General features: G+C 41.7%; 3 protein-coding genes across 10 annotated transcripts in view; 2 read left to right on the top strand and 1 right to left on the bottom strand.

Moving 5' to 3' along the window:
• LOC121540307 (septin-6-like) overlaps positions 1-8035 on the bottom strand; it is a 38122-nt gene extending 30087 nt beyond the window's left edge. For all 5 annotated transcript variants that reach the window (XR_006657392.1, XM_041849085.2, XM_045207173.1 and 2 more), the window contains exons 1-3: positions 7932-8035; positions 5776-5890; positions 870-1065 (exon numbers count right to left, since the gene is read on the bottom strand). Coding sequence is in view for 4 of the 5 variants with exons in the window: in XM_041849085.2 (XP_041705019.2) it covers positions 870-1065; positions 5776-5890; positions 7932-7961 (341 nt within the window). In the remaining variant the exon portion in view is untranslated. The remainder of the gene's footprint in view (positions 1-869; positions 1066-5775; positions 5891-7931) is intronic.
• An 818-nt stretch (positions 8036-8853) lies between these two features.
• On the top strand, positions 8854-10517 carry pttg1 (PTTG1 regulator of sister chromatid separation, securin). Of its 3 annotated transcripts, none has more exons than XM_041849118.2 (6): positions 8854-9037; positions 9401-9491; positions 9700-9842; positions 9929-10010; positions 10105-10266; positions 10351-10517. In XM_041849118.2, exons 1-6 carry the CDS (start codon positions 9017-9019, stop codon positions 10431-10433), a joined length of 582 nt encoding a protein of 193 aa, XP_041705052.1. In that variant the 5' UTR covers positions 8854-9016; the 3' UTR covers positions 10434-10517. The 3 variants fall into 3 exon arrangements, with proteins under 3 accessions (XP_041705052.1, XP_041705061.1, XP_041705070.1); XM_041849127.2 differs by having other exon boundaries at positions 8858-9001; XM_041849136.2 differs by having other exon boundaries at positions 9020-9079.
• Positions 10518-10603: 86 nt separating this feature from the next.
• Positions 10604-13132, top strand: sowahd (sosondowah ankyrin repeat domain family d). Of its 2 annotated transcripts, none has more exons than XM_041849096.2 (2): positions 10604-11321; positions 11760-13132. In XM_041849096.2, the coding sequence occupies exon 2, from the start codon at positions 11876-11878 to the stop codon at positions 12899-12901; it is 1026 nt and encodes a 341-aa protein (XP_041705030.1). In that variant the 5' UTR covers positions 10604-11321; positions 11760-11875; the 3' UTR covers positions 12902-13132. The 2 variants fall into 2 exon arrangements, with proteins under 2 accessions (XP_041705030.1, XP_041705039.1); XM_041849105.2 differs by having other exon boundaries at positions 10604-11283.
• The last annotated feature ends 58 nt before the right edge of the window (positions 13133-13190 follow it).

The following is a 13190-nucleotide window of genomic DNA, read 5'->3' on the forward strand; positions in this document are numbered from 1 at the left end:
CTTTGTGATGGATGCCGCTAACTGCTAGCCCTTAGCTCACACTCATCCATCCACCATTTGATAGTGATGTGAAGCAGTTTGAACCTGGAGCGCTGACCTACAAGAGGGTTCCTGTAACTAGCACAGCCTCCCCCTGGGGCCCTAACCAGAGCAGCTAGAGAGGTCTGGGACAGACTGAGGACTGAGATTAGAGAGAGAGCTGCCTGGTGCTCACATGACATCATCCATCCTCTCTCTGATCTCTCATGATGAGGAATGAGGTTCACATGACAGGAGGGAGAGAGAATGGATACAATGAGATCCCATGTTCACTAGAAGGGGGAAGGTGACAGGTAGAGTAGCACTCCCTTTCCCACAGACAAGACACTGTATGATTTAGCCCTGGAGACTCCTGGCTCAAGTGTCAGACTACTGTTATTCATCTTGTCTAACAATAAATATATCAGTGACTCACTGCTTTCATAAGGTATGGGAGAGGCACCATAAGAGTGTAATAAGATTGGTACCTAATGTTCCACCAGACTCCAGAGGGGGCATCTCAAGTCCACACTTCATAGGGGGCATCTCAAGCATGCACAATTAAATAGTGACATTCACAAACTATCACTCCTGTGAAAGATATTATATTCTTGGTAGTGGTATACTGTAGAAACTCCAGGCCTGTATTCATAAGGAGGTTGCGTAAGTTATCATAGTGCCTACCCATTTCAGAGAGTTTTCTTCTGTTTCTAATGAACGCGACCCATAAGTTATTGTACAATCTATACATCTCTTAGACACATGAAGCGGAACCTGGGGCTCTCTTCCCAAAGATAGACAGACAGACATACATTATATTCATCTTGTTTATCTACATCATTGTCTCTCACCTGTTCTCTTTGTTGATCTGGTCTCCGAAGCCCACAGTGTTGACCACGGTCAGCTTGAGGCGCACGTTGCTCTCCTGGAGCTCGTAGGTGTTGGACTTGAGCTGCACGCCCGGCTGGTTGTGCTGGGTGGGCTCACCCTCGAACTTGGTGTTGAACAGGGTGTCCATGAGAGTGGACTTGCCGAGGCCCGTCTCACCTAAATCACACACACACCTTTCAGTTAATTCTCCATTGTGTCCTTTTTTTGTGGACTCTCTATACTATCTGGAGATTGAGTTTGTGTGAGATAGTTGTACTAAGCTCATTAGGCATTTATAAGCTATATTCTTCAAGAGTCAATGGGTATAGGCTACAGTATATCATTAATGGAAATTAGCATTGAACAGCAGGGAATATTCCAGATTGGGCCATTGTCAGACTAAAAGTTTAAAAGATTCTCCCATACTGTACATTACAGGATTTCGTACATCCTGTTGAAAAGACTGCAGTTTTACAATTTGGACTCGGGCTGCAGAGCAGATCTCTCTAATGCCACCAGAATGTTAATTATATGGACTCTTCCCATTTGTCACTTCCCTATACATTTAGCCGTGTGAGCCCCTCCCTCTGGCTCCTCTGCTGCTTTTGGCAGGAGAGGCGCTTTTTAATGGAATAAAAAAAGATGCGCAGCAGAAATGTCTGATAACTTGGGTGCCTTTAAGAGGGACTACATTGAATGTGACATCTTGCAGCGGTGCAGCACAACAGCAAGCTAATCCTATGTCCACCACAGTTGATATCTGGAGCAGACCATCGTAAAAATGGCAGCATGGGTCTGAGTCACAGATGTCCTGATGCATTCTGACAAACTCACACTGTTCAAAGCTGTCAGTCGAGTGAGTAAGACGCCTTCCTTTCCCAGTGTGAGAAAATCTAGTGGTACGTCCCAAATGGCACCTTATTCCCTACGTACTTTTGGGTCAAAAGTAGTGCACTACGTAGGGAATAAGGTGCCATTTGGGATGCAGCACTAGGCTTTCTTCTGTTCATCAGACACCACATCTACACACAGAGCACGCAGAGCGCTACACTGCCAACGGTATAGTAGACTACTATTCACAAGGCATCAGGCTTTCACTCTGAGTGCACAATATATAGTTTAAGGGGGAGGGGGGTTAGAATGGAACAGCACAATGCCAGATTCTCCCCTCCCATTTCCTGCGTCTGAGAGAAACTCCACCTAAGGTCATTGTCAAGATGTTTCCGTGGTCTCTCATCATCCTCATAATAACTTGGCAGGGCTGGACTAAGCAATGAGCATCTCGCCTGGCAGTGACTCAAACTGAACCCCATGCTAAAGATTGGGCCCTGACATCCAAAGGTTTACGTTTGAATGTACCAGCAAAAAGTATAACAAATCTAAGTCTTGTGAAGACAAAAAGGCAGTTGTAATGGAGCTGTATTAAAGCTTTAAAAATGTTTTGCTCTCGATTCAGTTCTTGTTTTGCTTTCTGGGATCCACACACACCAGAATTTATAGAGTAGACTGTAATAATACAGGTTCTTCGGCTTCTGCCATTGCTTTAGAACGTTTTGAGTGCCACTGATAACTTTCAAGTAATTTAAAGTGTTGAAAATGGAGAGGGGATTATATTCTCTGTTTCCTACTTTCAACAAAATGGACAAAATGCTTTACATTTTGCTTTAAAATAAGGCTAATATATGAAAACTCTATAGCAGGTCAATAGGCAGGTTTCCATTCACCCAAGTTTAAACGACAAAAGCAATGTCGCAAAAAAAAGATTGCGACACGTGTAATGGAAACGGCTGACATAGTAGTGTCCAATCAAAAACACATATTTTGACCAATGAGTAAAATAATATGTTCATTGTGTAGATAATCCTCTAATAAAACCAATGGTCTAAACCTCATGTCTCTATCAAAATCCGTTCAAAACTAATTTGCGTTTTTACCCTTGTAGGATGGCCAAAATTAGGGCAAATAAATCAAATGGAGGCCAGAGAAAATAAAGTGGTCAAAAATCAGGAAAACAACATTGCGTCAACTGGGCTGGATGCTGTGGAAGGATCGAGGCTAACTAACAGGCTTACTGTGGAACTCATCTTTCTTCTCCCATCCGGAGGACATAAAACAATATAGAGGTAAGATAGATATCGATTTTGAGACATAGACATTATCATAGTTTAGTATACACTGTTCATATTAATGCGAAGTTCCTGTTCTTTTTCTAAGACTTCTCACAAAAACAAGCGTATCTCTGTGAAATGTCAATGGAGCACTGAGCGTACCGCAAAATTTTATTTTCAAAGCCTTTTACATTTAATTCAGCTCGTGTCATGATCATTTTGATTTTCTAAAGATTGACAACATTTTTATCCAATCGACAGGGGTTGATTTGTCTTTTGTCAAACTTTGTTTATTGCGACAAATTATGATGGAAACAGTGATTTTCCAATGATGATTGCCGAATAATTTTGAAGGTGTCAAAATGATGTCAACACGTAACTATGAAGCTCCACTCCACATTTTAATTCTAAATGCCTACTGCTTGCTAAATCTATTTTTTAACTATACAGTATAACTAATGTTTCTTTGCAGGATCCTTGTCCTGACTTTCAAGAATGGATGAATTGCTTCGACTTCCTTTTCTGGTTGGCTGGATGCATCCAATTATTTCAGATCTACAGGAATGCACGTTTCAACATGGCACAGACAGTGGCGAAAGGTTGGCACATGAGAATGATTTAAATATGTAAATGTTATTTTAATAAGTCTGTCTACATATTTCAAGACATGGCATACGGGGGTGTAGTGAGATACCCAATGTGCTGGACAATTCTCTTCTCATCACTCATCTTGAAAAAACGTATACTAAAAACTTGGAAATTAATCCGCCATCGTTAACACAATGAAAAAATTGAATGATTTATTATTGAAATATTGAAATGGTATGGGCGACAGAGGAAAAACAAACTGATACAATTTAAGGCCGAGTGGCAAACAATAATGCAGGTACTAGGGATGGGAGTGTGAGCATGCGGATCTGGGCAGATTAGATGTAGTCATTGTTTGTGTGCATCTGTGCGTCTGTAAATTGTTGTTCGTATGTATAAGTTTGTATATGTAGTTGGGGGGGGGATTATTTGAATATGGCAAATAATATTAGTCAATTCTTGCATTCTATCCATGCTGGCTTTCGCGGGCTACCTGAGATTTTAAACAGATAGGTGGGAGGGCATACAGGCTGTTGCCAATTTATCAATGCGCAATTTGCCTAAATGGGCAATGGAAACACTTAATTTGCTTCAGATGTTTTATCTGCTCCAATTCTGACTTGTGCTCTGATGAGTTCTGCTTCACTGATTTCTTCTCTCGTAAAAGCCTGGGTTTTCTGCACGTTAACACTAGAAGCTTATTACCTAAAATGTATCAATTGAAAGTGTGGGTTCACAGCTCTTATCCAGCCAGATGTGTTGGTCCTTACTGAGACATGGTTAAGAAAGAGTGTTCTAAACACTGATGTTAACCTTTCTGGTTATAACCTGTTTCGGCAATACAGATCTTCCAAAGGTGGTGGAGTGGCAATCTTTACCAAGGAACACCTTCAGTGCTAGGTTGTCTCCACAATTTGATTTGCTGGTTTTAAGCATTAAACAAATAGCTCTTTGTTGACTGTTGCTGGGTGTTATCATCCACCATCAGCACCGGCCTGTACCCTACCTGCCCTAAGCTCTCTCCTGGCCCACTAAGTCTGAATTTGTCCTGCTAGGTGACCAAAACTGGGACATGCTTAAACCACCTTCCTTCATGGCCTGGCCTGAATTGGTATAGAATCAGCTTGATCCCCTCTGTTGAAGATGCTTGGACCTTCTTTTTTTAAATATTTTCAGTGGTATTGTTAACAAGCACGCCCCCATAAAGAACATGAGAATTAAAAACAGGTTTGAACGTGATCTAGCAGAGTTAGTCCACCTCAAGAACACCATTTGGCGAAAGGCTTGGCACACAAATACTCAGGCTGACTGACTGTCGTTCAGGCAAATGAGAAATAAGTGCACTCAGGCTATCCGGAAGGCCAAAGTTAGTTATTTTAAGGAGCAGTTCTCTCTCTGTGGGTCTAACCCCAAGAAGTTCTGGGAAATGGTGAAAGGCCTGGAGAATAAACCCTCCTCCTCACAGCTGCCCATGTCCCTTAATGTTGATGATGTGGTTGTTACTGACAAGGAGCGAATGGCTGAGCTCTTTAATCACCACTTCATTAAGTCAGGATTCCTATTTGACTCTGTCACGCCTCTTTGCCCATCCAACACTTCCTCATCTCCCAGCCCTTCTAATGCGACTAGCCCCGATGCTCCTCCCTCTTTTTCCCCTGCCCCGCTACACAGTTTCTCCTTGAAGGAAGTCACTGAGTCTGAGGTGCTAAAGGAGCTCCATAAACTTGACCCTAAAAAAACATCTGGGTCAGATGGTTTAGGTCCTTTCTTCTTTAAGGTTGCTGCCCCTATCATCGCCAAGCCTGTCTCTGACCTTTTTAACCTGTCTCTCCTCTCTGGGAAGGTCCCCAGTGCTTGGAAGGCAGCCATGGTGCATCCTTTATTTAGAGGGGGAGATCAAGCTGATCCTAACTGTTATAGGCCAATTTCTATCTTGCCCTGTTTATCAAAAATGTTGGAAAAATCATTTTACTGGCCCAGTCCCAGATGATAGCTCGAACATGACGGAGGATGAATTAGCTACGGTAACCAGAGCTGACTACTGACCAGTGAGAAACCACCAAAGTGAGTCAAAGACAGAATGAATTGGGTTTGCATCTACAGTGGAAACGAATGACATACATTGCGGCGGAGAATGGCTCCCATTTTGCCTTGAGGAGAAAAAGGGAGGTTTCACGCATGACACACTCACCAACGCAGAGGATGTTGAAGCAAAAGCCGTGGTTGACAGACTTGTTGACCAGTTGGTCGGGCATGCTGTCGAAGCCGACATGGCCGGTGAGAGGGACGGCGCGAGCACCTTCGCCCTAAAGACAAGAGAACGATTTTGAGATTAGAAACACTGAGTAAAGATGTGTAATTAATCCTTAACCACCAGGTATAATCACAGATACATATGAAACTGGGGTGGTATGGATTAGGCTATCGTAACTTAGGTAAACATAAGGCTGATCATAATAACATTATTATTTCACCTCAGTTTACACATTTCATGCAGGACAAGACTACACAGAAATATGACATGTCAAACATTCCCTTCCACAACTACTGGTGGTGTAAATTCTAAGGCCCAAACTGTTGAAGTGTTAACCACAGCTACAATCTATGGTTTAAGGTACAATTTAGCTATTTTTGCCATTCTGGTTTCACACATTCCATTGTATTCTAGCAAGATAACGCATGTCAGCTCAATTCTCAGGTTTAGAAACTCTGTGCTCTAGTTGTAATACACTTCCTGTTTCCTGTATGGAGACATATTTGCATGCCTACTGTTGAAACCACCATGTCCATATACGGAAAGTAAAACATCACATTTTGAGAGGTACTGTAGAACAAGGGCATTGTTGTGTGAGAGTTATACTTCCACATGTTATACATGTATTATAACAGATGACCCAACTTGATACAGGAGGACATGGATCCTACGAATCCAATAGGAAATGTTGTAGGCCTGACCCCAAATCCATAAGGGCCTAATATGGATATAAACGTGTGTGTGTGTGTGTTGTGTGTGTGTGTGTGTGTGTGTTTTGTGTGTGTGTGTGTGTGTGTGTGTGTGTGTGTGTGTGTGTGTGTGTGTAGAAAGCTAGCATCATCAGACATCCTGTTTCTAGAACTGCACAGGGTGGTGATGTCGGCAGGAAAACAAGGAATTTAGATGAAATGGAACTGAGGTGTGTGTCCTCAATAGTGAATCAACTGAACCACAGCAACACCACCACTAAAATGCCTAAATGTAACAAAAATGTGCTTTTAAAATATATTGTGGCTTTGAGGCAGACTGCAAAATCTGCTCAGCTAAAAGGGGAGAGGTTGAAAATAGTTACGCAGACTTGGGTAAACAGTTGTCAATTATTTGGATAGTTCGAATTGTGTTTAAACTGCTAAAAGGCCATTGGTTAAACATATGGTATTTCTTGACTCTCAACACACTCCTCAACTGGCCTACATGTGCAGTATTCCCAAACCCAAGGCCTACTTGGGGTCAAAGACACATCTGCCTTGCACAATTACATAACGCTTGTTGTTGACGTCCATTTATTGAGCCATTTGGGTTGAATTAATTGCACAAAAAAGCGTTGATGTAGGCGAACATAACCGGAAAGCCTATTTAGGTTAGCCTACCAATCCTTCACCCAGTGATTTTTCAAGCTGACTCACATTCTGAAATTAAGTAAACCACTTTTGCTGAATCCACATTATTAGCCTCGTTACTTTGTAGTTATATATCAATAATATTAATAATCCCCACGCGGTTAACCTATATGATTAGTTATGCACACCAGACAACGCCCAGCAAAGTAACGGGACTGACAGGACCAGAAACAATGTGATAGATAGGCTACTAACATAATCGAACTCACGAGAGACGGCGGATATGCGTGCAAATTGAAATGTCCAGAAAGAAATACATAGTAATAATGTCCTATCAATAATACCATATCAATGTGATGTATAGATCGTTAACTGCGAAATTGAGAAATTATGAGGATACTGGATCGCAACGATAACCAAGAAAGGGAACGCACGCGAGCAATAGCCTAAATGCAGACAATCGAATGTTCGCGATCATTTTTATTTTGATAAATCATGCGGTTTCGTAATGAGCGATATTTATCTAGATACATTGTATCAATGCCATAATAACGTTGTAATAAAGAGGTAATTTGATATGGAGCTACCCTATAAAAAACGATGCAACATCCATGGGGAGAGGGGCTTTCCACCAACATGTATCCATGCTGTTAGAATTAAATTCACCCAATACTCAAATGTAATAATTTTAGCAAGCTACATCGGTGCCCTAGCCAAAAGAGCAAGAAAAGCATCCTTAATTATAGTACTCACCGCTTGCCTAGCTATTTCAGTGGCCGCCATGGTTATTTTTTGGGATGAAGACCCTATGCAGGAAGCTGCATACAACAAGTTGCCTTCATACACGAGAGAATGTACCACTTGTCCGCAGATATATATTTTGTACAAAATGGTAAGATCATTAATTAAAATATAAACGTTTGAAAACGGGTGGTAGCATATCATTATACGCTATGTTAAGCTTATAATATAACGCTTGCATAACCAACCAATTACATACATAACACACACTTTAATTATATGGTATACCCCTATTTTCATTGGAACCTTCTGAGTAGGCTGGACCGGCTGGACCAGTAAGATGCCATTAAATGCTTATCATTTTGCTAAAATGCCAATAGCCTTTCCATCAAATGATAAGCTATATAATAGGAGGATTACGATTTATCAAGGGGTGAATAGATAAAAGAGATAGGGAATTTTATATCAGTGAAAATATTTTACATCAGTGATAATATCAGGCTGTTTTATAAAGTGAACAACTGATTTATGATATTACAGAGCTAGTTTATTATCGGCACTAAAAAACACATTTAACACACTGTTTGTAGTAGAGGTGAATGACAATTCACTAGTTTCGTGGAAATTGTTACCTTGCAAGTTTTGTTGAAAAGCTGTGAAATAAAAAGATATTTACAAAAATCTGACTGTAACCGATATTATACTACTATATATAGCCTGCGCCTGGTTTGATTGAGTTTAAAGCGTTATGATCATAGGCGTTTACTAGAATATAGCTTCTTCAGATCAGGGGGGTAGTTAACTGTTATCCTTGCTATTCGATTCCTTGGGACGTCCCAACTCTGACGTTACCCGGTTGACGTGGTGGTTAAGGTACGGGTTAAGGTTAGGGTCATTGGGGTTTAGGGTATGGACTTGCCAACGGTCCCGTACAGCACTAACGGTGTGACTGGCTCCCCAGTGCGCACGTAAACCATCGCAATGGGATGACGTAGAGGCGCAGTATAAAAAGGAAGCCGCGAAGACTCGCTTATCCAAATCAAAACAAAACGGACAAGCCCAAGATACCGGACAACAATACGGTAAGATGGACTCATATGACCACTAGCCACCAAACGGCAAGTCTTTGACACGGTAGAATTTAGCACATTATTAGCAAGGTAACTGGCTTGCTAGCGCTTTTGCATGACAAAAGTATGCATGCCTGCAGCTAACTAACTAGCATAGTTTCTCACGATGTAACGTAACGTTAGCTACATCGTGGAGTTGAGAAACTGCTAGCCACCAACCAACCCAAATGTTTTCTGAACAAACTTGGACGCTGTCCTCACTAATGTTACTCTCGGGGTTTGTTCTCTGGGTTGTCACAATCCTCAAGCGTATTTTGATACCCTGATAGTTGATAATAAATAGCCTAGGTAATTGTCTGAAATAGTTAGGTAACAATCTTTTACTAATTAGCTACCACTTTGCCCAAACAGGAAATGGCTTCAATAATCTTCGCAGAGAGAGAAAATGCCAGCCTCCATACACCTGCGCTAAAGATGCGCCAGCGGTTGATATCTGCTCCAGGTAGTCTGCCCTACCTACACACAATTGTCAATTACCGACCTATGTTTGTCTACCTTACTAGAACTGTATGTGACGTTTCATAATCTACATTGGTTGAGTTCATTCCCATGAGAACTCGCATACACTACCATCCGAGACAGTAAACAATTAAAACAATGGCCCTAATGCTTTACTCAGCATATTTACCACTTAAAATGTATGGTTGCAGAAAACCTCTTGAAGACTCCTCTGACAGGAAAAAAGTTGCATGTTCCTTTACAGTCTGGTCGCAAGGCTTTGGGGGTAGTGAACAAGATCACCTCAACTCCAACTGTAAATGGACAAGAGAAGAACAAACTCCTTGAGACACAGGTCAGAAACTCACAATTTCACAAATAATGTTAGCCAGGTGATGTGCCTATATCGGTGTAGTAATCATCATTTTATCACTTCTTTAGGAAACCAAAGTTAAAACCCTCCCTCAGACCAAAGTAAAAGAATACCCGGATATTGAGAGGTTTATCCCGTATGACCCACTTGGTAAGTCAACTCTGGTATTTTACCTTTTGATATTCCTCCACCTCTCTGATAACTCCCACTAATGTATTTTGTATTTTTTTCAATGTGATTCTAGAGTTTGAAAAATATGTCATCCCAGAGGATGTGGTTTGCCTGAGTCAGCTTGCTCTGCCAGGACTGGGATGTCTTCCACAAATGCCATATCTGCCTGAAGAGGACTTTGAAGTGCTCGAGACATACACACGTTTGTCTCCATTGAAGGACCTGCGACGCGCAGGTTCGCTTCAGGATTTGGGGTTAAATTCCATTCTGGGATTGTCAGTTTGTCATATTTCTGTTTCTTTCCTTTTGTTTTACTCAGACAATTGCGCTACGGAATTGGATGCCTTCCTTCAAACTATCAACGAGCTGACCATCGACCTGCCCCTAGAGATGAATGAATAATGAGTCTATAGCTTTGTACAGTTTTACACTTAATCTGTATAATTGTTTTGTTTTTATAAATAAAGTTTAAGCCTGATAGTTTTAGTGAGTTTAATTTTATTTTTGTCACGTTGGCCATCAGAAATCTAGGACACTTGCAGTATGATCATGCTGAAATTATCCCTTGGTAGTCTCAAGTCAGTATTGTGTATTCCTATTCAAGGCTAATCCTTTAGGATATGTGAGCAGTGCTGTCAGTGATTCCTTGCCTGGTCCAAGACCTGTCTGTGCTGCTGTTTTGTCAATTCCTATGGTAATTGTGATGCCCCAATGGCCATGGGAGTTGGCATGACTGCAGAAACAGATCTGGGGCCAGGTGACTTGATTCCAGAGATTGAGCATGAAAATACAAGCTAGATGTAATTGCATGTACTCTCTACTTGCATGTAGGCCACGTGGTATAGTCCACACCTAATGGTAACTCCTTATCTCTGTGTATTAATAAGTGATGAATTGGGAGTGAGTCAGCATGGTGACTGGCTGTAAAATGATTTTTTTCTAAGTTTTACTTCCCTCCCTTTGAGAAGTCCACTAGTGGTCACGTGTGCTTGAGGTTGTAGCGCTGTTGGTTTAGTCATAGGAATTAGAATTGAACTTTGTCAGTGTTGGAGCTAGGGGGAAAGAGCACAGGAGGGAATAGGAAGTGAAAATTAGCTTACATTTTTTTGGGAGGGTGAACTTCAACTTCAAGATAGTTAGTTACAGAGAGCCTATCAATGTAGATGGGTGGTTGCTGTTGACAAAATAGGTTTAAGCTTGTATAACTTTGGTTAAAGAGAAAGTTAAAATGACGCGCGCTACGAGGATATAGGTAAGCGCCTCTTGGCACACCAGGTAGACTGACTACAGGTGAGCGGAACTGTTATGACCTATCCAATATAAAAAAGCAGCCTTTTAAAAATAATTGTTCACATTGTTTACTTGTGTGTCTACAAGAGATGTCACTAAACTGTCTGTGCTAATAGCGATGTAGCCAATGTCTACAAGCCTGTGTAATTGGGCTACTGAAAACAGTAAAGGAGAGTGATCTTATTTGGTTTTCAAACGAGCAATATTCGGGGGATGAAGGGTTCTTTTAATAAATGTTTAAGTTGCACAAAAATGTAGGCCTATAGGCTATAACTTTATTGGGGAGAAGTTCGTCTACACTTCCTTTTTTTTCTTTCCAAAAACCGAATAGAATTAAACGTTTTAGCCTATAACATGTATTTTACAAAATGTATATGACGAGCCTGTGCTACAAAATGTGTGGCCTATAGGCTAATAAAACGATTTGTGTTTTTTCAGAGACTCAAGTATTGAAGGACCAATGCGCAATGGAGACAAGCATTTCCTTGTTTGTAATGCTATCCAAAATACTTATCTAAATTGAGGAAACGAGAAAAACGAGAAAGTCCGGCAACATGTATAACCGCACCAGCATTAGAGAGCCGACAGATAACTCTGTGACACATTTCCAACCACTGCAAGACGGAGGCGCATTGGAGTCTGGATTTGAACCAACTAATAATGGACAAGACTCCCATATCAAGCAATCTGGACAGGCTAACGTCTTGGACCGCTTGTCTAGAGCTGGTGTTCGGGCATTCCCTGCCAGTGCCACTACTTATGCTTCGGCACGCAGATCAAGGCTGCAGAGACAGCCAGAGGTGTGGGAGACCAGCAGTAGCTCACCCGAGAGAGGCTCGCTCACACCCGCCATGCGTAAAAGATACCTGAAGGACTTATTATTGAACAACTCCTCAGGTGGATTTGCTAGTGTTCTGTCTTCAAAAGGTTCCGGTGCGTCTTCAAGGGAGGTTGGTGAGGAGGAGGAGGAGGGGGGGGGAGGTTGGGCTCTGTGCCCCATGGAACACGCATGGATGTTGTCTGTTGTAGATGGAAACTATGAAACCATCATGGACTTTCTTTCTGAAGATTCTAGTCTACTAACCAGGAAAGATTTTGTCAGTGGGTTTACAGTGCTACACTGGTTAGCCAAAAGTGGCCAGGGTGAGACACTAATACAATTGTTAAGGCACGCTGAAAAGGAGGGGATTCCAGTCAACGTGAATTTGAAGGGCAGTGGGGGGCTCACCCCACTCCACGTAGCAGCTATGCACAGTCGATACATGGTAATAAAAATTCTAATCGGTGCGTTCAGTGCCAATATCGATGCCATGGATTACAATGGAAGGAAACCGTGGCATTATCTGAAGGGCAACGCCCCTGATGAGATGAAGGAGCTTCTTGGCACTTGGGATGATGAGCACCGTAGTGTGGGTCAGCAGAACACTAACAACAGTGCCACACTAGTGCCCAAGTCAGAATTAAGTGATGAGGAGAGAGACGATCCAGTCTACTTTGATCGGACTCGAAGGAATTGCAGCTGGCGCGGGTCATTCAAAAAGTTTTTGGCTCCATTCGTGTCTTTTGTGAACAAAAGTTAAAGGTCAGACAGCCACACATTTTTTCACGCGAAATCAAGCATTATCGACTCATTGAGCATCGTTTGTAAAGACTTTTACGCACAGTAGGCCTAGGCTTGGCGAAAAAAACTGATTATTGGCTGTGGTGGAACAGTTTTCTGCACAAAACAATCAAGTCCTGTTTTACTTTAATCTTCAGAATTTACTGTATTAAATTCTCATTAAATAAATACACTGTTCTAGTTGAAGGCATGCACGCGTGTGCTCTTGGTTTTTACACAAAAAAGAGTTATGCTGATCAACACTAATT

Source organism: Coregonus clupeaformis, chromosome 3 (assembly GCF_020615455.1).
Source record: "Coregonus clupeaformis isolate EN_2021a chromosome 3, ASM2061545v1, whole genome shotgun sequence".
NCBI lineage: Eukaryota > Metazoa > Chordata > Actinopteri > Salmoniformes > Salmonidae > Coregonus > Coregonus clupeaformis.

Coding starts and splice junctions, on each gene's coding strand:
- sowahd (XM_041849096.2), top strand. CDS start 11,876: ATGTATAACCGCACCAGCATTAGAGAGCCGACAGATAACTCTGTGACA.
- pttg1 (XM_041849118.2), top strand. CDS start 9,017: ATGACCACTAGCCACCAAACG. Junction 9,843..9,928: donor ACAAACTCCTTGAGACACAG/GTCAGAAACTCA, acceptor TCACTTCTTTAG/GAAACCAAAGTTAAAACCCT. Junction 10,267..10,350: donor GAAGGACCTGCGACGCGCAG/GTTCGCTTCAGG, acceptor TGTTTTACTCAG/ACAATTGCGCTACGGAATTG.